The 24,905-nt window shown below is 43.9% G+C and overlaps 1 protein-coding gene across 2 annotated transcripts; it reads right to left on the reverse strand.

The window, feature by feature from the left end:
• Positions 1–436: 436 nt before the first annotated feature.
• Positions 437–24,665, reverse strand: LOC116949706 (forkhead box protein K2-like). Of its 2 annotated transcripts, none has more exons than XM_032967317.2 (8): positions 22,557–24,665; positions 14,106–14,351; positions 12,705–12,927; positions 10,543–10,689; positions 9,684–9,877; positions 8,500–8,666; positions 6,675–7,202; positions 437–6,139 (listed from the first exon to the last, which is right to left on the reverse strand). In XM_032967317.2, the coding sequence occupies exons 1-8, from the start codon at positions 22,952–22,954 to the stop codon at positions 5,883–5,885; spliced, it is 2,160 nt and encodes a 719-aa protein (XP_032823208.2). In that variant the 5' UTR covers positions 22,955–24,665; the 3' UTR covers positions 437–5,882. The 2 variants fall into 2 exon arrangements, with proteins under 2 accessions (XP_032823208.2, XP_032823206.2); XM_032967315.2 differs by having other exon boundaries at positions 10,543–10,713; positions 22,557–24,664.
• Between the last annotated feature and the right edge of the window lie 240 nt (positions 24,666–24,905).

A 24,905-nucleotide genomic window follows, 5' to 3' on the forward strand; every position in this document is an offset into this window, starting at 1 on the left:
GGACGCAAAAACGTACATCAGCAACTTATCATAGGCAGTAGTCACAATTGCATACCCATAACTAGAACGTAATCATAGTTATAGTTTGTGATAAAAGTACATTAAGGACAATGAGAAATGGACAAAAACACGAGGGAACAATTTACTGGCGAGTTGGGTATTATTTTTAAATACAATTTTAATGTTACTACACTCACCCTGCAGAAACCTAAGCACATTTCTTATACACAATAAAGGGAATACAATAAATCTGTTAAGGTTTTAAAATATAAAAATGCAAGAACATAACTTTCTTTTTTTTTCTACTTACCATTAATCAACTATTATTACACAATACTTCAACAGTAATAAGTGTATTGTGTGTAACTTCATGTACGTCTGTCCTAAAACCACCTAATGAAAAATTGAGTAAAAATGATCCAATGAGAGCTTTAAGTGAGTTTATATATTTTTTAATGTAATGTACAAATGTATAATTTTAGGTTTGGGGTACAAAAAAGCATCACAAATTATAAAAAAGGGCATGTGTTGAGAAAAACAGAATAGCATACCATACTTTATCAGATGATGTCACGTTCGTGCTCAAAGTGCCGGAAAATAGACATTCCCCTAAGCACACACACAATAAGCAGCGACTATGAAACTTTCACTTGCACTACAATTCCACATTTTAAGTGTGCAGCATGTATTGGCTGAGGCGCGTTTTAAGAATGGTAGAAGCCTCGACTTCCGAGGCATGCTTTTAGCGACCACCTGTTAAAGGCCGACATCATTATGTACGCGGAAGTGGCGTGGCAAGCACCACGCTTGCAGCCGCCTTTTCAGTGCCGATGTTCATCCCACCACACCAGGCACTGTTTTTTTTAATAGAGTTGACCTAGTCAAGGCCCAGCACCGGTTCAGATATCGATTGCTTCCGATGTGAGCCTTGGCCAGAAATCAAACTGAAGTTGGTGGGTTTGTAGCACAGTTCACAAACCACCACCACCACCACACAAGAGTTACATTTCGCCACCGACGGCGACGCCACAAGTGAACCTGTTCCAGGTCAGGTGCAGTTTACACCTAAGCATACACATGCACGAATCAACACGTATACAAATAAATATAGAGAAATAAGCACATGCATGCATTCTGAAGAAATATAAAAACGTATCTGCCGATTGGTCCATCACAAAGGATCTCCGATTGAAGCCCAATGATACCGAAAGCCACGTGCCCTTTCCAGTCTTCGCGTGCGATCGTCCCATTCACGCACGATATGGGAAAGGCTGCGCACGTGCTGCTTGTTGCATGAGGTTACATGCAATGCCACAGCACTTGTCTCAAGAATGCCATGCATTACTCCATGGTGGTGCCTTGCTGTGAACGAGATAAACCGCTGCCATTGGGTGTCCTTTAATTAAAATACTGCAAGTTAGTTTGCAATCGTCAGCTTTGTGTTGCTTACCATAAATGTATGTTGCCAACTGTGTCCTAAACCATTGGCGGTGTATACTCTGCCAATTTGCACGATGGTAATTGCGATTCAAATGTTTTCATGCTTACCACGAGTAACCACAGTAACTTATTTAATGTAAACAATAACATTGGGATGAAATATGCAACTGGCTATTGATGATACATATTCTAAATTGTGGTAAAAAAAATTGTAAAAAGTGTACTAACTGGCTCTGATAAGAAAAAAAATGCAGTTATCAGCTAATTAAATTATGTAAAATAAAAGCTGAATAGTTAAAACATTTGGAGTGTGGCTTATGACACACTGGCAGAAAATTGAATGTTTTCATGACTTTTATTACATAACTGAGCATTCAAATCAATGCATTAGGTTAAAATTCAAATTGGGGTCAACCCGATGCAATATGTATTCGAGATCAATAAAATTAGTATGTTTTTGTGTGAAATTCAACGGTGGTTCTCTATGGATTAATGTAGAAGATCAATTATGAGTGTGGATAATTCAGACTTTGTTAATTATCCATTGTTGGTAAGAAATTAACATTGAATTCCTTGCAAAGTTATAAATAGAAATATATTAAACACAATTCCAATCAACTGTAAACTATAGTCTGGCTGATGCTAAAGCTAGACTAATAGTCATGCTAAGCATGTAATTTCCTTGTACAGCCACCAAAAAAAATGTCCATGGATTGCAAAACCAAAACAATATTTTATTCTAACTTTTGAGCCAATCTCAACATTTATGTTATGTGCACGCAAACTGTGTGGATTACATTCTGCCAACTGACGTGCATGCAATTCAAATGTGTTTATGCTTCGTTCAACTGAGGCAAATTATCTAAAGTGGAGGCTGTGTTTAGTGTAAAAAAACCCTTGAAGTTCAGCAAGCATTATTCGGGTTATATACACCTTTCATATACTCATGAATTCTTGAATGACAATGTGAATGACACATTGCACTTTAGGGATACAAGTGATATTACAATACATCGGATGGTGTTTAAAAGTCAATTACCTTTCACACATTTTTTTACCACTATAAATTATACATGAACCACAATGGGGGAAAATATAAATTATTTTAATCACATAGTGACTACCAATTTTTTAAAAACTGAATTAGGGAACAAGGGGGTGAATCGTTAAAATCCCGAATGACACTCATTACCCAGTAAAGGCAGAGGAAAGACAATACATTTCGGTATGCAGCCCATGATCGAGTCAAAAGCGATTTCAAAATATATCTTATTGAATGTATGGACCCCTCAGACTTGTGGACTCTTAGTAGCATTTATGTACACAATTTTGTTTATTGGCTTTCCACTGCATGTGATTATCACAGTATAAAAAACCCACAATACCGCGAACGTCACTAATATCCACACAAATGTATGTGAATGCACACATCGTAAAAGCGTGACAAGTTATTTTCGAGTTCAGTATAAAATGCTGAGAACAGTTGCCAAAAGTGGATTCAAAGTTCACTTAAAAGTCTTTGTTGGGAACTGGTCACCAATGGCAGCTATTGTCGATGCACCCCAAGAAGCATGTTGCTTTGATATTTTAAAGCTCTACAATGATCTAGTAGTGTAGTTGCGGTGCCAATGTTTTTTTAAAATATGAATCCCCAACATCTCATTTAATTTATCCACAAATGTGTTTGAACACTCAATGATGTAACTAAATATATCAATTTTGACAGCATGGGCCTTGAATACAAAATTCAGTTAAATTATTTTCATTAACACTACATAACCTACTAAAATAATGTTTAGCTAAGATGTATGGCTTCCGGTAAGCGGTATGAAATTCACAATTTGATGATATAGTACGATATTTAGGTTTGTACTGGACATATTTTCAACTTACGGCACACAATAACATTTCCAAAAAATACATTTCCTGTGTACCAAACATTGCTCCACAAGATTTGCAGCAAATATTTCACGTGTAGGATTCACATAAATTATAAGATTTTTTCTGCCTTTCTACAGGAAGCCCCCACCGACCCTGCTGTTTTGTTTATATCTTTTTATTCATTTAAAACATTCTTCAGAAATACCACATGCAAGATGGCTTTGTTGCTCAAAAACAGTAAAAACCAGGGCACTGCAATTTGGCATTTTAATGCTGGTTACTCGAAGAACCAAGATTCCAACAATTCGAAATAGAAAACAAAGATTCCAAGTAAATGTGTTTTTTTTACCAAAAGCAGAACTTCTGGTTCTTAGTTTTCATATTTGGCCCATATCACCATGGAAAACACAACTCTTGTTTAAAAAAACTAATCTAAATAAATGTCCTGCACAGTATACATATATGCCCTACACGTAGCACATCTGATTACATCAATCTTCCACAGCTTAATGTAAATTTCAAGATACTTTCTCACGTCTTATGTTACTTTCTATTGATGTTAATGTTTACTTTAACCCTGTCTTTGGCCATCAAATCCCCAAAAGACTTGCAGCAAAGGTGGTTATGTGTTTATTTGTTGTTTCATCAACAATTTGAAATTACCTCCCGCCCATAAATAGAACAGCAACACTTGGTTAGCTGTCAGTATTTACGTATCACGAGACGCGCGCAATCTTTAATGATCTGGAAAATAGGGTGAATTGAAACACTGCCAACCTGTTACAAAGGTTCACTTTTCTTTTACTGTATTTCAGATTGTTTAAATTATATGGACAGAGTACAATTTTTTTTTTTAAAAAGGCTCTAACAAAAACAATCGTACAGTTCATAAATGTCAACCACTGGTTAATGAGCATAATGCAGCAATTTAGTTGTTGGCCAAGAGTCCATTGTTTGCTATGCAAATTAGTTCCAATGACCAAAAAATCCATCTACGCACATCACACAGCCCATTGTCAGTATGATTTAAATTCTCATTTGTACGCACTATAAAAATGTGATACTGCATTGATATTAGAAAAAAAATACCGTATATATGTAGACATGGGAAGCATCGTAATACGAATTAAAAAAATGAAATAAACCTTTTAAGAAACATAAAAAGGAGGTAGATAGAGAAAATAATACCAAGAGATAGGCAAATAAAATTAGAAATGGGCTGACAACTACATCCTTTGCTTTAGTGCCAAAGGCAAGCACATCCGTTTTGTAAGCATGCACGTTCAGCCATACAGTAGAAATGTACGAACCATGAAAAACAGGTGTTAAGTTAACCGGTATGCATTGTTTTACCATTAGCCTCTTTTTATTCACAACAGTAAACATAGCAATTGTCAGCGCACAATATCTCCGGCTGCAGCACGATAATTGATATTGAAAATTGTGAAGGACGAATGTTTGTGGTCAAGTGACAAAAGTCGCACACTAAATCCGATAATTTTTTTTCACTTAACATTCTTTCGGGCACATAGCTCCCTGATTCAGGTTTACTTAAACAAAATGCGAGATTAAGTCCAGTCATTGTCAGCAACAACAAAAAAAATGACATGTCCAACAAAGTTTGTTGAGTAATGCAAACAAAGAGAAAGAGGCTAATAATGGTACCGTGAGAAGAGTACGCACAACTGCGATTTATAAATGACACCAACGCCACTCATAATTCCAACCGACACTTGAAGTTCGGCATCCTTTGGATTTACGTTAATGTTACCAAAGGCAGTACTCATTAGACTCGAGATACACTCCTTGCACAAAACGTTTGCAAAATTATCTCACACTTAACTTCGCTCACCTGGAGAAAGATCATCTTACAGATGCCCATTTATACCAAGCCAGCAATATGTAGGGATCCGAGAAAAACAGGATTATAGTAAGCAAAAATTAGTTTTATATTTATCTTTTTCCATGCAAACCCAACGTGTAGTTTTTCTCTCCCCTTTAGGGTGGTATGTGATCATGTCACGGACATGGCCAGCAGTGACAATGCAGAAAGCAGTTTCCTTACAGAAGAGCGGTTAAGACGAAGGGAATATCCCTATCCATTCCAAAGCAGTATTTGGTGAAATGTTTATAGTTTTTCAGACAGTAACAGCCGCTGCCGGTTCTAAAGACATGTCCACAGTTCTGGCTGCTTGGCCAGCCACGTATGATGGCAGAACGAATACGACGTTGCTTGATGTTTCTTATTGCATAAATCTTTTAAGTTCTGACACTTAGCTCATTCCATGACTTCCTCATGGTTCTGGGACAGACTTTAAGACCATAAGCAAATGTGTTCCATTGTCTTCTTTCTTCTTACTTTTGCGACTCAAAATTAATTTACTTCAACTTGCAGAGACAACAACAGTGACATCTTTTCTTCCATCGGTGGTAGGTCTTATTGGCAGGGTGGGACCACATTCTGGCCAATAAAATGTATTTAGGAACACAATAACACGGGCATCACCAAAGCCCGACCTAAAACAGCAGGGAAGCCACAACAGGATGTGTCCAATGTGTTTTTAATCCACCCCATTGCTGTGAAGTGTCGCGTCGGGTCCAGTCGCAATTACAAGCGGGGCACCCTCACCGTCGCTGCTCACATCACCGTCATCTTCCGACTCTTCCTTCCCCACCGCTGCGCAGAGCCTCTTTTGAACAGGCTCTTCAGCCGACACGTTTTTGGGGCCCACGTTCTCCGCGATGGCGGCGCGCTTAGTGCCAAGCGCGGCCGAGGCAGACGCATGCGCAGCCAAAAGCTGCAACGGGTTTGCTACAGCTGAAACGAGAGAGAAAATTAACAGTAGGATTTCATTATGTAATTAGTACACTACCCACTGCCTGCCCACATGAATTTCATTCAGCGCTTTTTCCTGTTTATATTCTAATTGTAACATTGCCATCACATATTTGCACAAGATAAAGGAAAGTGGAAAAAAATTACAAAATGTGCAGTGGACACCTACGGGCTATCTGCCCATGGTTCATGATGATGATGAACATCGCCATCTGGTGGCACATGGGATAATTACTCTATTAAGAACGTTTGACACTCAACAGAGCAACAAAACAATTCGGTAATTACGTAAGTGTTAAGTAATTGTCATAACTCTTAAATAACCCAACTTATAAAATCACAAGTCATCAGATGGCAAGAGCGTCTCTTCATGGGCTCAATGAGTTCACCACCTGGAAAAAAACCTCACAGAACCTGGTTTGACTACACAAGCCATTACATATATTTTTTTACACAAAGACCATTTCAAGTGCAGCAACCGCCGACATACATCACAACTCCTTTAGCACAGACTCACCTAGCGTCGGGCTCGACGTGGTGCTGGACGGAGGCTGCGCTTGCAGCTGCAGCTGCACCGCTTGCAGCTGCACGGCTTGGACCTGCGTCGCCTGCACGGGCGCAGCCTGCATCTGCCGGGCCTGACCCGCCTGCAGGGCCTGCATCGCCTGCATCGCTTGCGCTTGCACCGATTGCACTTGCGCGGTTTGCACCTGAACCTGCACTGGCTGCATCTGCACCGTTTGCATCGTCTGCAGGTGCGCCTGCGCCGTCTGAACCTGCATCTGTTGCGGCAGGCCACCCCGCATCTCAAGCGGGCCCAACGACGACACAGGCCGCAGAACTGTGACCGTCTGCACCACCACGGGCGTGGGGTTGCCAGCGCTGGTGCCCAGTGTCTGACCGGCGCGGCCTGGCGGGGCCGCCGTCGCTATGGTATAGGTGCCTCCCGGCGCCAGCGTGAACGTGCCAGGCTTGGTGGGGATGAGCGCCGGCAGCTGGTGCTGCAAGCTCACCAGGATGGGCTGGCTGCTGCTCACGGGAGAGCCTGACAAGGTAAAAAAAAATGTCGCGGTCACACTTTGTTCGGTATGGGGTCAACAGATCTGCCACTAGCCGAGGACAGTTACCAAACAAGTGTAACATCGGATTGCCGCATGATCACTTATAAGCTTGATAACTCTATTCACAACATAGCTGCATGCAGCTGGCTTGCTGGTCTCAGGCACAGTGAAATAGCTGTATAGTGGGCAGCGGAAAGCAGCGCAGCAAAATCCATTGTTGTGTTGTACTCCTACACTCCCACGTGCATGCTCCACACCTTCACCAACCCACACTGCTATCGTGAAGTATGATCATATAACCTCCATGACCTGCAAGGTGTGCAGAGGCTCTCATCCACCAGTGCATTGGCAAAAGGGCTATACATATACACGTGTGTGCCAATCAGCTGTGGGCTATACTATTATTCAGATAATCGACTTCTATCTTACGTTATTTTAGCATTGATAACAATCGCACACTATTGCGTATCTCGCGTGAACGTTTAATGTGTACCGCATGTTAGCAAAGCCGATGTTGAAAACACAATTTAAAAAAAGTAATTGACATTTTCTTTTGCCAATGACAAAAACACAACACAATTTAAGTCTAGCCATATTGTTAGGGAGCATCTATTTATTGTGGGAAAGTATGTTAAAGGAGGCCAGTCGTGGCTGGCTTTAACTCTCCCCAGCAATTATGTTCACAAGTTGCACCAGAGCATCCACCTTCGCGCAAGCAACACAAGCACGAGGACAGTATTCACTGTGCTCTCATTTACGGGCAGAAAGGAAACCCTTTATGTAACTTTGTGAGAGCCCTGATACCGCAACCGCCATGTCTTAAAATACTATTTAATAGCAATTATATTTTGCAGTGAATATAAATTTAATTATGAACCGTCACTGACGATTTATACTATTTTATAGCTTAATATATACATATGAAAAAAAATATGTTATTTTAAAAATCAATATTAACATGTATAAACACGCAAAAATTGGGATGTTTAGCCAACATTTGAAGTATTTTTTTCATGTGGCAAAAATCCAGATGAACCTGGAGAAAACCCAAAAGCAGAAAACAGAGAAAGCCCTTTGGCAACCTCCATTGCTCGCACTGCCCCCTGCAGACATCCACCCCATCGTACCCACAGGTGAATTTCTGACGCACCCCTTGGCTACATCTACACCATGTGATCCACCAACTCTGCCTCCGAGTCACAAAATTACAGCCGTGCGTCGCCACCTCTCCCAACTTACGAAACACGGCAGACAGAGCAAAGGGCTGTGCACGACGCTCACCGGGCGCGCTCTGCGTGTAGCGTGCATCCGAGAGGGTGGGCAGAGTTGGGTGGTGAGTAGAGACGCCCTCGTGCTCGGCGGGGGTGGGAGACCCCTCACGGGACAAGCAGTCCGGGGTCTCCACCCCGGCCAGAGAGCCACGGTGAGTCGGCGATGGGGGCGCGCTCCTGTATGCACACAAAGACAAACAGCCCCCGTGTAGCCTTAACACTGTTGGGGCAGGAGCTGTTTGTGAGGACCTATGAAGGTCGGCCGGCATGGCACACGAGGGGGTGGGTGGCCAGCACCAGGGCCAGCTGCCTTCGTCTTCCCCATTGGCGCGATGTTTACACACTGCACCAGGCACTCATTTAAGGCTAAATTTACATAGGGAGACCCAGGACCGGTTCAGATATTCATCACTGGTGTTGGCCGTGACCAGGAATCAAACTCGGGTGTCCTGGTTCGTACAGCAGTGCGCTAACCGCTGCACCACCACTCCCCACACACACCGACATGCAGGTCTCATCACTCAATCTCGACTTTTGTCTTTCCGAGTATGTTTGTTGAACGTTTTCGCTACCGTATGTAACCAACCATGCTATTCGTCGGACGGGCGGGAGGACAACAAACTAAACACAAAAATCAGTTCTAAAGAAATAGTTTTCAAAGGAGAAAGTATTCCAGTGGTCAGCATGCCTAGCAATCCCAATAGGGGTAATGGAGCTGGGATGTACTGAAAAATGTAAGAGAAAGACTCGAATGCATATTATTAGGACTTACATTTTTCTGCTCAGTACATTTTGCATATTAGCCAATCCATTACGACACTAATGAATTGCATCGATCAATGGACCTTAATTAGAAGCAGAAGAGAGCCAGTTTCAACACAGGTATCTTTTATGCAGGAGATAGCATGTGGTCACCATGCGCTACCTGCAGCCCAATTTGCCATATTGGCCACATTACAGTGATGGCGGCCGTGGGTGACATGATGAGGTGCTGGCAGGGGCCCTGTTTTATGTGGTTCACTTCTCTGCATTCCACAGCCAAGGCGGTGGCGAGTATGTTGTCAAGAGTCAATAATTGCTGACTTCATGGATGCTGACACTTAGCTTAATCTCCAGATTATAAAGAACGTTGCAGTAAAACACGACGATGAAAAAAAATAAATGATCGGAAGGCCGGGGTCGAAGGCCACGCACCGTGACGAGAGGAGGCCAAAGGGCGCCCGGAAGCAGGGAACACCGCGGGCGCGCCGCTTGCGGTACGCCTGTTCCGCCAGCTTCCCCTCCGACGCCGGGTCGATGCGCCAGAACGAGCCCTTGCCCGGGTCCTCCTGCGAGCGAGGCACCTTCACGAAGTAGCGGTTCAGCGACAGGTTGTGGCGGATCGAGTTCTGTTGGAAGAAAAAAGGGTGAGGGAGAGCCGAGCGCCTGCGGAATCCCACTTAGGCTTCTTTGAACGTCTCGTTCAGCATTGATTATTTAAGCGTGCAACAGGCAAATTAGATAGGTAACAGCTCGAAAAATGAGGTCTGGGCAAATGTGTGCTATGAAGATGTTTTTCTTTTTCAAATTAGTTGCGGAGAAATTGATCTAAGGTAAAAATTGCACCGATACGCACACGAGGGCTTACTCTTGATAATCAAGTCAGTATATACTTCAAGACTAGTTTGTTACACTAACTTGGCAATTCCCAGCAAGTTGCGCAGGTGCGCAGTGATAAAAATAAACTAGTACTCAAAAAAGATGAGCATTATAATTTAGTCGTCAGAGCTGGGTTTGGTGAATTAAGCACAAAAATCTAATTCAAGAAATTATTTTTATACCGTCATTGGAAAATGAGCTGAGACGATCATGCTATGAAATTTATAAATTGGTTTCCTTTTTGGCAATAGCCTAGGATATCTCAGCATTGGTGGCCTGACTAACGATAAATGCCATCGCCACACCGCCTCCTCTTAAGAGTCGAGATGGAAACCTCGTGCATGGCCGTTCGCGATATATAACGCAAGCGAGCAGTAAAAGCTAAAGCAGCCGCGGGGTGCGCTTTCCGTCGTGCCTGCCAGCCCTTGTCGGAGGCGCGGTAGTACGGGTAGTGTTTGCTGATGTAGGCGTAGATGCCGCTGAGCGTGAGCTGCTTGCTGGCCGCCGACGTGATGGCCTGCACGATGAGCTGCGCGTACGAGTAGGGGGGCTTGCTCTCGTCCTGCTCAAAGGCAAGATGTGCAGTCTAAGACGCACACGCGCGCACAAGTAAGGTACATACACTCGCATAAAAACACAGAGTAATCTGATAGGCTTGCGCAAGGCAAAGATAATGTGGCTATGTGAACAACAATACAAATACTGTTTCCCGCCATGGATAATGTTCAATCATTTTTTTCTTTCGGTTAATAATGCAGATGATGGAGCTGATAATGAAACTAATCATGCCAGTTGACAGTCATGACAATGAGGACATTAATAATGGAATATATGAAAGAATTAAGTCTTTGACGATTAACAGGAGTGCAATGTTGAAGAGATTGAACATAGCATTCATGTGAGAGAAAAAAATTACGGCCCTTAATCAATCAATCAATTCATTGTTGGATGAAGGCCTACCCATTGTGTGTCAGTTATTGGGGATTGAATGATCATACGTCACTCTACTGGTCAGTACAGGTTTGCCAAGTGAACCACCCAGGACTGGTTCAGTGATCACTCGCCATGGATGTTAGCCGTGGTTGAGAATCAAACTCGGGTCGTCGGGTTCACACCGTAGTGTGTTGTCAACAATTGGGCAGGAAACTAAAGAAAACGATTATCTTACCTATAAAAGTGTTTTGTCCGTGTATGTACGCCATCCTTGTAACGTTTCAACAAAGTACACAAATACAACAACTAAGCCCCCTGATGAACACTTGTCCTTGGTCCAATCTAAACGAAGAAAATAACACTTTGTAACAATGTACTCTGATGTAATGATAACTTTGAGCACGTGCGCCGAAGCACGCATCTGCGCATGCGCGGAACGCCGGACTCGCGGTTGCACCTAGCAACGCAAACACGCTTGCTGAGAAGGGGAGGAAGGGTCTTCGCGTAAAAAAATGCCAAAAATAAAAACAATCAAGCAGAGTTACTGCAGCAGAAGCATACCCTGAGTAAATCCTGAACAGTGTGATGTCCCCCCCTCACCCCAATGTGTGCAGTTACTACTATAGAGTCAGAAGATACTACTATAGTCAGTAGATACTACTGTAGAGTCAGTATATACTACTGTAGAGTCAGTAGATCACGACTGTAGCATCAGTAGACACTACTGTGTAGTCAGTAGATACTACTGTAGTCAGTAGATACTACTGTAGTCAGTAGATACTACTGTAGTGTCAGTAGATACGACTATAGAGTCAGTTTATACTACTGCAGAGTCACTAGATACTACTGATTCTATTGTATGTAAGATATATATGCTTACAAAATACAAATTGGGTGGTGGGTAAAACATTTTTGGAGGGGGGGGGGTCAACAATTTTTGGAAACCTTTATGATCAACTATTTACCTCCCCCCACTTTCTATAACTTGGCAGACAAATGGACAAACAAAACGCCAGGCTTTTTTTATATATAATAGCTTAGTATTTGTGCATGTACATGTTATGTTTAAGAGAAGACAAGTTTTCATGAAAGGTCAGTAATGAACACGGAAATAAATATTACATTTGGCTGTATAGTCTACTGCAACGATTCCCAACCGGTGGTCTGCGGAACCACAGGGCCATGGAAAGTGATGCGCAGAACCGTGGCAGATAATATGATCCTTTTCATTAAAAACATGTTTTACTTTACTGGCCATTGCACGAATATCAGCATCAGCCATCTTATTAATATTCATCAATAAAAAGGCAAGCCAATATTTTTTTATAGCTTTCTATAATTTTACTGAGCTTTTACAGTAGTTTTCATTTTCAAAAATAAGTCAGTGGTGCATGGCAGTCTGTGAGAAAATGTTGAGGGCAGAGACACGGCCAATAGGACAATTTACACAGCCTGAAGTCCAATTCCTGCCAGAGTCCAGCATTTAATGCAATCAACTACCAAAGTTCAAGTGCCCGTTGTAAAGCGGACAATATTTGAAACAAGAGCACCACCACCGACAGCCAGCACGAAAGTTTTCCCCCCCCTCACCCCACATCGTGGCGAAGGGCGCGTTGAACGTTGTCGGGGGCGCGCTGCCGTTACCTGAACTTTGGGCCGGTTCTCCTCCCCGGTAGGGGCGGGCGGTGGGTTGGGGTTCAAGTTCGTCTCGGCCGCTATCACCAGGGGCTCCGCCTCTTTCTCGGCAGCGCTCTGAGCAAACTCCGCCGCCAAGTGTAGATCGGCGAGCGTGAGACGGGCGTTGCGGCAGCCCAACATGCCCGACATGCCCGCCCCGCGAGGGCTGGCCGGGCACGAGTTGGCCGCGCTGTCTCCCAAACACACAGAGGCGCGCGCACAATGGCAGTGTGTGTTAGCCCGGTCTACATGCTACGCGACGCCGCTTGTCAACTTAAACGTCCTTTTGCACCAATTATGTTACGAGGCAAAGTATCCATTTGTGTTCTCTCACATGGCAGCGCATTCCTTCGTGTTAGAAAATGGCCCACCGAAGCAGATATCAGTGCCAACTCCGAGATCCCTTCAAGCAGTAGAGGATGGCACTTTCCCAGCCGCTATGCAACCGACAGGCAATCACATTTTTTTCCGTATTCTCAGCCCTGGAATGGAGCCAAATTAAGTGCATAATCACATCTAATGTTCTTTGGTTCTTTCGGTAAAGTCACGTAGAATGAAAATAAAATAATAAAATAACACAATAAAATTCTCACGACGTTTCGGCCACAACGCAAGCGGCCGTTGTGGCCGAAACGTCGTGAGAATTTTATTGTGTTATTTTATTATTTTATTCTCATTCTACGTGACTTTACCGAAAGAACCAAAGAAGATGAATCCTTGCAGTCACGAAAGCTTTAAATCCACATCTAATGTGACGGGTTTACTTGTGTGAAGTCATTGGTGATCGAGCTGAGATGGTTTCAGTCCGGTCTGAGTGTTTATGTTGGTAGGTAACATGTTTCTTCATATACAGTAGCCTTGTATTAGCAATATTGAGAAGCCATGTTTTTTGTTGTGTTCCCCTTCATATCAAGCTAGCTATGGTGATATTATGTTAGCTGTATAAGTTGTCTCTTGTTTCAGCTGCGACATCTAAGACTACGAGGCATCTCTGAAAGAATACTCACATGGCTAGGACATGATGAGTGGAGAAAGGGGGCCAAGCGAAGAAACCCCCACGAGTGGCGAGAAATACCAAGAAGAACTAAGACTCTACAAGCTGTATTCTTAGTCACGGCTCAGCTCCCGCTCGCCACACGCTCGAGCCGGCTCGGCTCGCCACACGCTCGAGCCGGCTCAGTTGCTTCCAGTCACGTACGAGCGGCTCAGTCATGGCTTGGCTTATGCAAATCCTGAGCATGACTGGAACCGTGCTAAATAGTTTGCTCAAGCTCAGCGTGGCTTTGAGTCGGCCAACTGGAGTCCGAGCCAAGTCAAGCTAGAGCCGAGCCGTAAGCAAGAACCGGGGCGTACGACGTATCCGCGGACCTGATTGTGTGCGTGGGTGAGGGCATGGGGCTCGGCACGTCCAGGCCGGGTTCGGGGATGTGCAGCTTGAGCGGGGACATGTCCGGGTGCAGGGGCTGTAGCGGGGGCGATGGGGAGCGCCGGTCTCCACTGCCAGCGCTTCCGGCGCCAACTCCACCGAGGCTCACGCCTTCTGGGGACTTGGTCTCCCACACCAACGAGGTGAAGCGCAGCCGGATGGTTGTGCTCGGAAACCGGAGGACACACCTGCAACCCAAAATAAGGGGCGCATCAATGTCAATTCAGAGCTTTACATTTTGCAGGCGGAGGTGACGAGATGCCCCAGCAATCACTCAATGCCCTCCTCACAAAACTAGTTTGTGGTATTTCCGATTAGTTTTTCGGATTGCACGTGTTGTTTGGCACGAACCCATCATCCTAAAAACACATCGGAGAACTAAACAGCACAACTGCAAAAACCTACGTCAAAGTTTTTAGTCACTCAGTGATTTATGAGGAATTATCATTACAAGGCTATGTATATAATTCTTATTCTCATGATACATGGAATCGAGAATAAATAATTTACGATTGATGCAAAATACATTCTCATGTAATATCACAGTTAAGGGAGTGGAAAAAAACTGTATAGACACAACATGAAAAATAAAAACCGTACACGAAAAGATTGATTCATGTAGATAGAAAAATGATAAAATAATAATAAATCACGACGTTTCGATCGCAACACAAGCAATCGTCTTCAGGTGAAAAAATACAGCAGGCAGACTGCTGAGGCAGGAAGAAATATGTATACTTCTCATATTTCGATCGAAACTCCGTGATCATTATTCTTATTTTTCTATCCACGTGACTTTACCGAAAGACCCAAAAAGTTTGAATTCCTGCAGTCACGAAAGCTTTAAGTCAAGATTTAGTATTTCTTTAATTAATGTCAACACTGAATCGTGACAATTTATCGAAGCAATGAGAGTGGGTGGTATAATCATGCACATAAATGCACCATTGAGCAGGGTTGTTTGGCGGTTGGGGTAAAAACAAGGCGGTTGGGGTTTTATTGCAATCATAATAATGCACATTATTATTAAAAAGCACCACACTCCAGGTCTGCTGCCTTGCCATATCGCATTGGTATGTATCATATTGTTTCAGATATTTCCAAACAGTGACTGAATGACAGGTCACTTCGTCCCTAAACACAGTCGGTCGTTAAGAAATGATTTGTTGCGAAACATGGCAAACATTGGATGAAGCGAGAAATGTGAAAACATAAACAGCAGTGTTCCAGATTACGATCATTTGGTGACCCACACCAGATTTCAATTGCATAAATAAGCTACTCAAAACTATCCAAACCCTGCATGAGCAGGTTTCGCATGATAGCCCTCATCCTGCCAATCCAAAGACTCTTGAGACTTGGTTTTGGTGAAGTAATGTATGCAAATGTTAATCTTTTTTAAGAGTGTTGCGTGAAGCGGAGATGGCAAAGTCTAACTGGTGGCGTGTAGCATAAGCACTGAAATCGCATAACCAAGCCTATGGGGCACACAAGTCTTCACCGAGTGTCTTAATGTTCACTACAGCTGTGAATGTTTAAGAGTGATTCATCCGGCTGGTCGCTTAAACGTTTTATTATTTGGCACATGTAACTTTTGGATGAAAAAAACTCAAGAGCTGCTAGCAGAGACAAAGTTTAACACGTGGTTCCTGATAAAACCGGGACACGTGCAAATAACCTGTGAAATGGGAAATAAAAACGAGGAATGAAGACCTCTTTTCCTGGTTGGTGCTTCACAAGCAAACAGTAACAAGTGTAGGATGACACAATAGTAACTTTATCAGAACAATCTATAGCGGGGCTGTGTCAGGTGCAAGGCAAACATCCTCGTAAGTAATGTGGAGGAAATAATTAACTTAGCAGACGTGTCCATAACCCCCAGAAGGCATGTCAACTCATTAATCGTAGAAGACCAACGACAGTCACTTTCACTACGAACATCATATACACGCTCACCTTGGTAAACAACTATATATATCTGGAGTATGCGTGCAACATTATACTTTCGCTGCATAACTGTGTTTTTTTTGCCACGTTTTCTCAGAAGACTTTGGAATATCTACACACACATGGTGATGATGCATTTCACTGTAATAAAGACAGACCAACTACTTGTTTTCATCCAAGGCCTTATTTCAACACCAGTGAGTCACTGCTCGAGTTCAATAAACCATCCCCTACATAAACTTTCCGAACTTCCTATTAGAACAAAAAAATGTCAAATCTGAATTAGTAATCATTCCAATTCAAGACGAGCTCATTTTGGGAAGTCAAGATTAATAACATAAAAATTATGAAAAGTACCTCTTAACCACCTCTCATATACAAAACACAAAAGCAAAGTTGAGAGGTGATTGCCAGTGAGCTTTCTGAAACCAGTAATGATTCAAGAAAGAGAGGGAGTCTTACTCTCTACTGTGAATGTAACGTAAAACAAAAATACTAACAAAACATACACGTGATTGGTCCACACCATTAGGGTTTCACATTCATTACCATACAAGGGGTATAAAGTTTACTTGGTTAAAATACATTAAAATTAGCCTGCATTGATGTTACATTAATATGCATCAGAGGCACATCCCATTGATGTCACTCGAGTGCCATAATGGCACGGATGACCACAACTTTAAAGTTTACTTTCTAATTCACAAAGTTGTAAAAGTGTGCTGGACAGACGAAGACACACATCCTAGCTGAATAGTAACGAGAGCTACAGCACGTGTGTTTTTTTTCCTTTGGTTGAGCTTCCCTAGACGAAGTGGCATTGCAGTCTGCAAGCACAAAAGTAACCTTTAAAAACATCCTGTGAAATTCATGGCCGTACAAAAGCTTCGTCTTCCTCAAAACAACTCCTCCACGCTTACACGACGAGCAGAGTCATGGCGATCTCTTTAACGTTTACGTTTCCTGCACTTGCTGTTTATTGACATTTCTGGATAAACCTGGCGGCACCGCCGCTGCAGGACTGTCCCGAGATAGCCGCAGCTGCACACCCGTTCAAACAGCCCACGTGCACCTCCTTGTTTTCGTGCAACAACAAACCGGCTGAATTGAGGCAACCCTTTTCCAAACCAGTTTCAATGAGTGGCAACGCAGCAAATGGGACTGAATCCACCCCTCTCACTTATATAACATCCGTAATGAAAAGAGATTATATAAGTGTCTGGCGTATGAGTGGACACTAACATTTACAACAGCAGTGGATCTTGGGAAGGTACTCAAATCAATTAGCTTGGGCTCCCCTGAGCCACAAGCAAAGCCGTACAATTCTGAGAACACCGAAAGCAAATCATCACTACGAGTGACCAACTGCACAGCCAATCCCCCTCGAAGGGCAGTGAGCAACAACACACGTTACTGCACTGGCTGCATGTGACAGCTTGCCTTCAGCAAGCAAGCGCGGCTTTGCATAGATAGCACAGGATTCCTGCACCAGAACGCACTTGTAAATGTAAATAAACGTGGTCAAGAGCCATAGGTGCAATGTCGCCCCCATAAGGCTGGTACTGCGATGAACAACAACAACAACAGTTAACTGGAAACTTGTTTTCTTAGCAACTCATTCCACACTGGGGACAAAAGCGTGACACACACACACCCCCTGCCTTCCCATAGTCAAAGTATTGTTCCACCATCGCTAAAAGCCTTTACCAAAACACAGGGTATGCTAATGTGCATGGGACGCAAACACCAGGTGCGGAAAGCCCCCTTATGGTTTATGTCAAGGCTGTTTACAATTCAAGTTAGTATTACACTTGAATGAAGTTGGGCTCTTGAAAAGCTCCCAAAACATAAAACATTGGTCAACATGTATGTAGAAAACACTATCTGACATAAAACATTTCAATTGGCAACAAGGAAACCCTTAAAATTATAATTAAGCCAGATGTGCGGAATTTGTCCAATTGGTTATTTTACTGGGTCACATTGTGGATGGAACAATTATATATTTTCATGCTCATTCTGTTCATGAAAATCTGGCCCCGAGATGCTGAGAGGGTGCTCGACTCACAATTGTTGAGGATGCACATTGTTAAAATCCTGGTCAGGAGCCCACTCAGCCCAACTTCTCTCTGGTGCACTAAAATACCACTGTGGATGGTCGTCGTCGGCATAATCTGACATTGTTTATCTACTGATGTACACCTCCCCACTCTGTCACCTTCCCTCAATGCTACAAGTGGGATAGCAGTGCTGCTACCATCCATCTCACTCCTGCACATTAACTCATCGCTTCATCTTGGCAATGGTTGCACCCTCGGATGCATTCTGTCCTTGGAGGGTTGTCAGATATCATATTGAAACAATGACCCCTGCCAGAGGAATGTGGAATTTTCTAATTTCACCCAAAGCCTCCAAAGAAGTTGGGTATAGTCCCAGTACTCAAAAGTTTCTAAGACCAGGATGGGTCTCGAGAGATCTTCTAATTATGCAAGAAAAAAAACTACATAAAACTGACCTTTCCCTGGCTGACAGTCTCCCATACAGATGCTAGCCAGGATGATGTATGCTTGGATTCTAAGATATGGCACAACTGAACTCCAAGGTAATGGAAAATGTGGCCAAACACACCATTAACTTACTCAAGACCGTGTGGTCTATCGATCAACAACATAAACATTCCCAACTCTACAATAACTGTAGCTCAATGAATGGCAATGTTGCCACGGTACACCTACAAAATGTATTATTACGCAATTCCAAAAATATTTTTAGAATTCTAATCCTCCAACTACACGTGATTTAAAAAAAGTATTTTCAATTCATTAACGATGGATAACAGTCTTAAAATAACCTAGATGCAGACATCAACAATCTTACAAGGATAATCTAACGTATATATTTTATCCACACAGATATGGGTGTAAGCATATATAGGGGAAATTTGTTTAAATGTATACATGCATTAGGAAAAGATAGATAGAGGTAATTACCATTCAGTAAAGCACTAACTGCTGGTGCCTTAAGCCAGCCACAGTACTCGCGTTAAATAATACACAGCCTTCAAACACGATACACATCATGATGGCGACCCGCAGAACACAATGGCACACCATGTGCACGTCAGCCTTGCAAAACACGAAATGCAATGTCAGATCCATTTTATTTTAAAATTATTGAGCAACGAATGCAATTCAATGATTGCAATGCACAGCATGCACCCAACATCCCTGCAGGGATAATTTATGTTGCTTTTAAAATTTCATTATATTCTTGACGCTTGTGTAAGGTGTCGACTTCCCGACAATTTTGGCTCGGGTAAAATTCCTCCCAGCTCAGCACACGCTGCTATCCATAGCAAACATTCTGGGATAATCTTCCACGCATTAATTGCAGAGTATTGTACGTATATCTGTACCCACTAAATATATTTTCCCTGCAGTCCATACATTTATTCATGAAAGATTACGTAACCGTTCCTATGTGAAATGTATGGGCACAAAAAGAAATGGCACAATATTAAATTTTCCTGCAACAGTGCTAGCTATTTTCCCACCTTTTTTTGCAGACTTTTTAAAATTATAAACTATTTGATGTCTATATAGCTAAATGATAACGTGCACTGATAAAATACAGTATTCAAAATATATCCCAAGCAAAAACATTCTTTAGAAAGTCACCTTTTCCAAAAAATGCAGCACATTTCAAATGCCAAATAATTATTCAACAATAGTGCATGTGAAAAAACATAACAACCAACAAGAAAAAAAATACTACATCTTTTAACCAACAATTTTAATTAAGGATGAACAATCAAAACTATCGAACAAGTAAAACTAAAAATATAAACCAATATTTTCAAGAGAAAATAAATCACATTTCTGAAAACGAAAAGTTAGCATTTGTTTAAACAAGCGTGGAGCAAGATTAATCTCAGATGATGGCTCTTGAGTCAGTCATGGAAATTCCACATTCCTATGGCAAGTGCCAGTTACACCACAGGACAATCACTGTTGATGTCCCCCAATGGCAAACTAATTTTCTCAACTCTGGAGTGATAAAGGGACAATTCAACTCCGACCAAAATTTTTATGTATAACCATGATTGAGACACACGCACTTTAATCGGTGCATTGTCTGGGAGAAAGACGGGCCACAAAAAAGCAACAACTCAGATCCTCCCCATAAATAGAACAGCAGATGAAGTTCTCTAAACTTTCCAAGAAAAGTTTCAGAAAAAAATATTGCAAAATTGTAAAAAAAAACAAAGTATCTAAAATTCAAACTAAACACCACAATCTAAAAAGGAAGCAATGCAATTAGCAAAATTATTCAAAATGGCAATACATAGATCCTAATTCAAAAACCCTTTGAATATTATAATTCGCACCACTTAAACATGGTCAAACCCATCTTAAAGCGTTCAAAATATATCACAAAAGAAACGAAAAAATATGCATTCCCAAAATGTACCCAATACCATCGACAAAATACCCATCAAAACAATCACACAACTTTTAAATGCAGATAAGTAATACTTATAATAATTTACATCCCTTTGTTAATCCAATGTTGGAAGTCGTTTGACCATTCGTTCCCATGGTGGCAGCCCAGAATCAGTTCAGATATGACCTGCCACTTATGTTAGCCATGGCTCGTACTCGGGTCTTTTGGGTTCTATTATGACACTGTTCCACCTCATTCAAAACCGATCCACAAAGAAAAAATGTTAAATCTTCACCTCAACTCTCAATTACCACCCAATGGAAAAAACATACATTGGCAACACTTTAAACGTGCTAAAAAAAATCTAACAATTAAAATACAAAAAATACTACATGAAAAGAAAAAACACTCTCAAAGCATTTCAAAACCTACACATAACACTCATTTAAAAAAGACCACCCTTTTCCCAAAATAATCACTCACTTCCTCACTCAACATAAGAAAGTGAAAGAGCAAAGAAAAAAATTACCACCTACACTCCCAAAAGCAATTTAACTATGCTGCAAATTTCCAAGCTCGCAAAAAAATATACATCACAGCCACATAATGAATAAACAAATGTGTATTTATCGACAGGTGGAAATATAAATCAATTGAGTCATTAAGTAAAAACCCCAAGAAATCACAAACACTATCAGAGGAAATCAAAAATTCTAGACAAATATTTGTAAAATCTTAAACCAAGTAAAAAAATGAAATGTGGAAAACTTTCTTCACTTGTGCTCAAACTTTATGCAAAAACAATGTAGAAGAGCCAAAGCACCACTCCCACCAAGCGATTTGTGGGGCTTATCACTCGGCGCCTGTTTCAAAAGCCACCCAACAATAACTATAAAAAAACAACACCCAAAGCCACGACTAAAAATAAATAGTAGCCAAGAGCCCACAGAAATCGCAACTTAAAAAAAAGCTCAAAATCCCAACCAAAACGCAAACACCAATTCCAAAAAGGCAACAAACTAAAACGAGCCACTCACTTTCCCTCACAAACCTCCCCGACACAAACGAAAACTCACTGCTGGAGACACTGCTTCAGGGCAGAGGTGGGGAGCACAGTATTGATTTATGCCCTTTACCCTGGAATGCATCTCAAAAAATACTCAACGAGTCTCACGTATATATTTAAGTAGGGTCCGGAATCCTGATGTCGGCCAATTCAACGTACGATTGGCATGTAAATACGGGCCGCAAGCCCGGAGATGACCCGCAGATTGCTTTAATCCACAGGCTAAGAGCCAATCCATTGAATCGTCTTTGGACAACCCCCCATGGCAGGTGCTGCCATCTTCTGACCACAACGCACGGCTTCTTGATCAGAAACACCCAAACATAATTCCGGCTCAAGAACCCCAGCAATGGAGGGGGGTTGCGGTTGTTGTGATGTTGTGAAGAGTTGGGTGGGGGGGGTTGGGAGGAAGGGCAGATAACTTAATCAAGAGAAAAGGTGACACTCCTCTAAATCTGCAGTCTTAACACGAGTGACTCCTACTATCCGCCAGCAACAAAGAGGAACTTTCACTTGAGGGTTCACAACAAACACGTGGGTTGCAGCTCCTTGTTGTTGGTGAGGGGGAAGGGGTGTGGTGGGGATGGACAGATACATTCAGAGACTCGGTGAAACTGGGCAGGAGGTAAACAGGGGGTTTTACGGGGTAATACTGTCGGGGTATGTAGGGTTATTTTTAAGGGGTTTAGGAGGTAGGCATAGGTGGTAAAGGTTTAGGTGTGGCACAAGTAGGTGGCGGTTAAGGATAGTTGGTAATGTTTCATAGGAGGAATGAGGATTAAGGAGGTAGGAGATGTATCAGAATGAATACGATGAGCCACAATGTCCAGAAAGGAAGGTTAAAGTGGTTAAGTGGTATATTGACGGGTAGTAGTAGTGGTGGTAGTGGTAGTATTAGTAGTAGTAGCGGTGGGGGCTGAGTGATCGTGCGTCTCACGTCTTGGGCAGGCGCAGGGCCGCCGCGCCCCGACGCTGGAACACGCCGTCCACGAACACGCCGTTCTTGCCCAGGCATCGCAGCATGAAGTGCGGCCCTTCGAGTGCGATCTCCAGGTGCACCCTCGAGATAAAGCTCGACCTGCCCATGTCCACGTCCACCGCGCCCTGGCTCGAGTCTCTCCCCACCGTCACCGTCCGCTTTCGCACCACGTAGTCCACGCCGCGACCTTCGAGTCGGGCCAGCGGTGGCTCCAGGGGTTGATGGTGGTGGTCGTCACTCAGGTCGCCCTGCTCCCCCCAGGGCGAGGCACGGGCCGGGCTGCAGGGCGCCGAGCGCAGGGCGAGCAGGGCGAGCGCGCCCCGGTCCATCAGCTCTTGGGCGTCCAGTGCAGCCATGGCCTCCCCCTCCACGAGGCCGCGAGTTCCGTCTCCTCGCCTCGCCTTTGCTTGAATGTGGAGGCAGCAGCGGCAAGCAGCAGTCGATTGATGCTTGACGGGGAGGTTGACTATGTTGGTGGCTGGGCGATGCTGGAGGTTGGTTGGTGGAGCAGCAGCAGCAGCAGGGGTAGATTCTGCAGGGTAGTGGAGTCGAGATGTTTAATGTGGAGGTTGCAGGTGCCCGTAGCTGGATATAGGCCGACCCGATAGGTTGATGCTGGATGAAGGTTGACTGTAAGTTGATGCGAGGTCGACTGTAGACTTGAGTGCGGACTGACTGTTATTGCTGGACAAAGGCTGACTCCACAGACCTTGTGGTTAACTCGACGAGACCTTGGCGGGTGGTTCAAGGACCGAGGTGGAGGTTGACGCTAGAGGATGGCTCGAGGAGGTCGATTACGGGTGCGAGGTTGACTGTGGAGTTCGAAGCTCGCGCTTGCACGTTCCCCCCTCCGCGTTGCCCCCGCCGGATCTGCAGATCCGCCTTTAGCGCTGCAGGTCGACTTCTCGAGGCCGCGGGTCGACTCTCTCGGACTCGCCTCGCCGAGGCGGCTGGAGGTCGACTCCAGGAGCTGCAAGGCCCGAAAACGTTTCGGTCCGTTTGTGTGCGGCGACACCCGGGGGGTAGGGGGGGGGCGGACGGGCGGGCGGGCGGCAAAACACGGCGCTGGGGCTCCCAACGCCGGAGCGGATCGCGGCAGGCGGGGACTTCTCACCCACTCCGCCCCGCCACTCTAAAGCGTGGAGGAAGGGGGAGGAGGAGGTGGTGGGGGGGGAGCGCTCAACTTAACCGCGCTCCGGATCCGCAACCGGGAACGCGTACTCCACGTCCGCATTGCGCGATCCGCCGGCGTGGGGCCCGGCCCGTGTAACATGGCCGCGGAGCAACCCCACAATGCCTGAGCGCTCTGCGGCCACCACGTGTTGCGGGGGTGGCTATAAAGGCTGTGTCTGTCTGTCTCTTATCGCCTACGAGGCGGCGTTTCTCACAGCTTCTTTACCTCCCCCCCCCCAGCCACCGCCGCCGCCATCACTCGCAAATCGGTTGTTGATGCTCAAGTGACCGGGGTGGGTGAGGGCGAAGCAGCAGGGAGGGGGGTAAGCAGGCAAGTCTGTGGGTGAAAGGCGCCGGGAAAGCGCGGGAAGAGAGGAGGGTGGTGGATCAACACGGACATGGCCGCGCTGTTTGTAAACACGGGCCGCGGCGACGACGTCACCACACACACACACGCGCGCACACACACACACACGCTCGGTAGATTTAAAGCGCTGCGTTGGGTTCGGTTTCATGAACACGGTTGTCGATTGAAAATAATAAAATGTATTTTTTTTACGTGTGACACGTCCGGGGATATTTTTTTTTTAAAAGTGGTTTTGTGTGTGTGTGTGTTGTTGTTGATGTGGAAAGTTTGGAGGTGACGCCAAGCAGCGCGGTGCCGTTACCCCGTCGTGTGGATGGGGCCCACTTGGAGGGGAAGGAGAGGGGGGGAAATCTCTTTCCTTTGACGTAAATTCGACTGAATTAAGTGAACATTTAAGTGGCAAAGTGAGGGAAAACGAACTTGCAAGTGTCTTTGTAAGATGTGTGAAAAGCCTTTAACAGACTTGGGACAAGTGCCCTTAACAACACGCATGCTCACACGTGTACCCATTGTACACGTACCATAGGCGTGATGGTAACCATGCCATTCTATTAACGCTTAACCAACACTAACAAGCAAGCGTTTAATTACATTACTGTCAAAGCTACTGCACATTATTGCCATGCACGGCTCGATGAGGGCCCCCCCCCCTCGCGGGTTATTTGGACATACTTCACCACGCTGGTCAACGCAGGTGGAAGGGTGGCACCCAACTATTGCGATCTCACTCGATGTGTGGGACCATAGAAATGCAGTATAACACATGC

The sequence above is a fragment of the Petromyzon marinus genome, chromosome 37 (genome assembly GCF_048934315.1).
Source record: "Petromyzon marinus isolate PM22_M1 ecotype Great Lakes invasive population chromosome 37, UKy_Petmar_22M1.pri1.0, whole genome shotgun sequence".
Taxonomy (NCBI): Eukaryota; Metazoa; Chordata; class Hyperoartia; order Petromyzontiformes; family Petromyzontidae; genus Petromyzon; species Petromyzon marinus.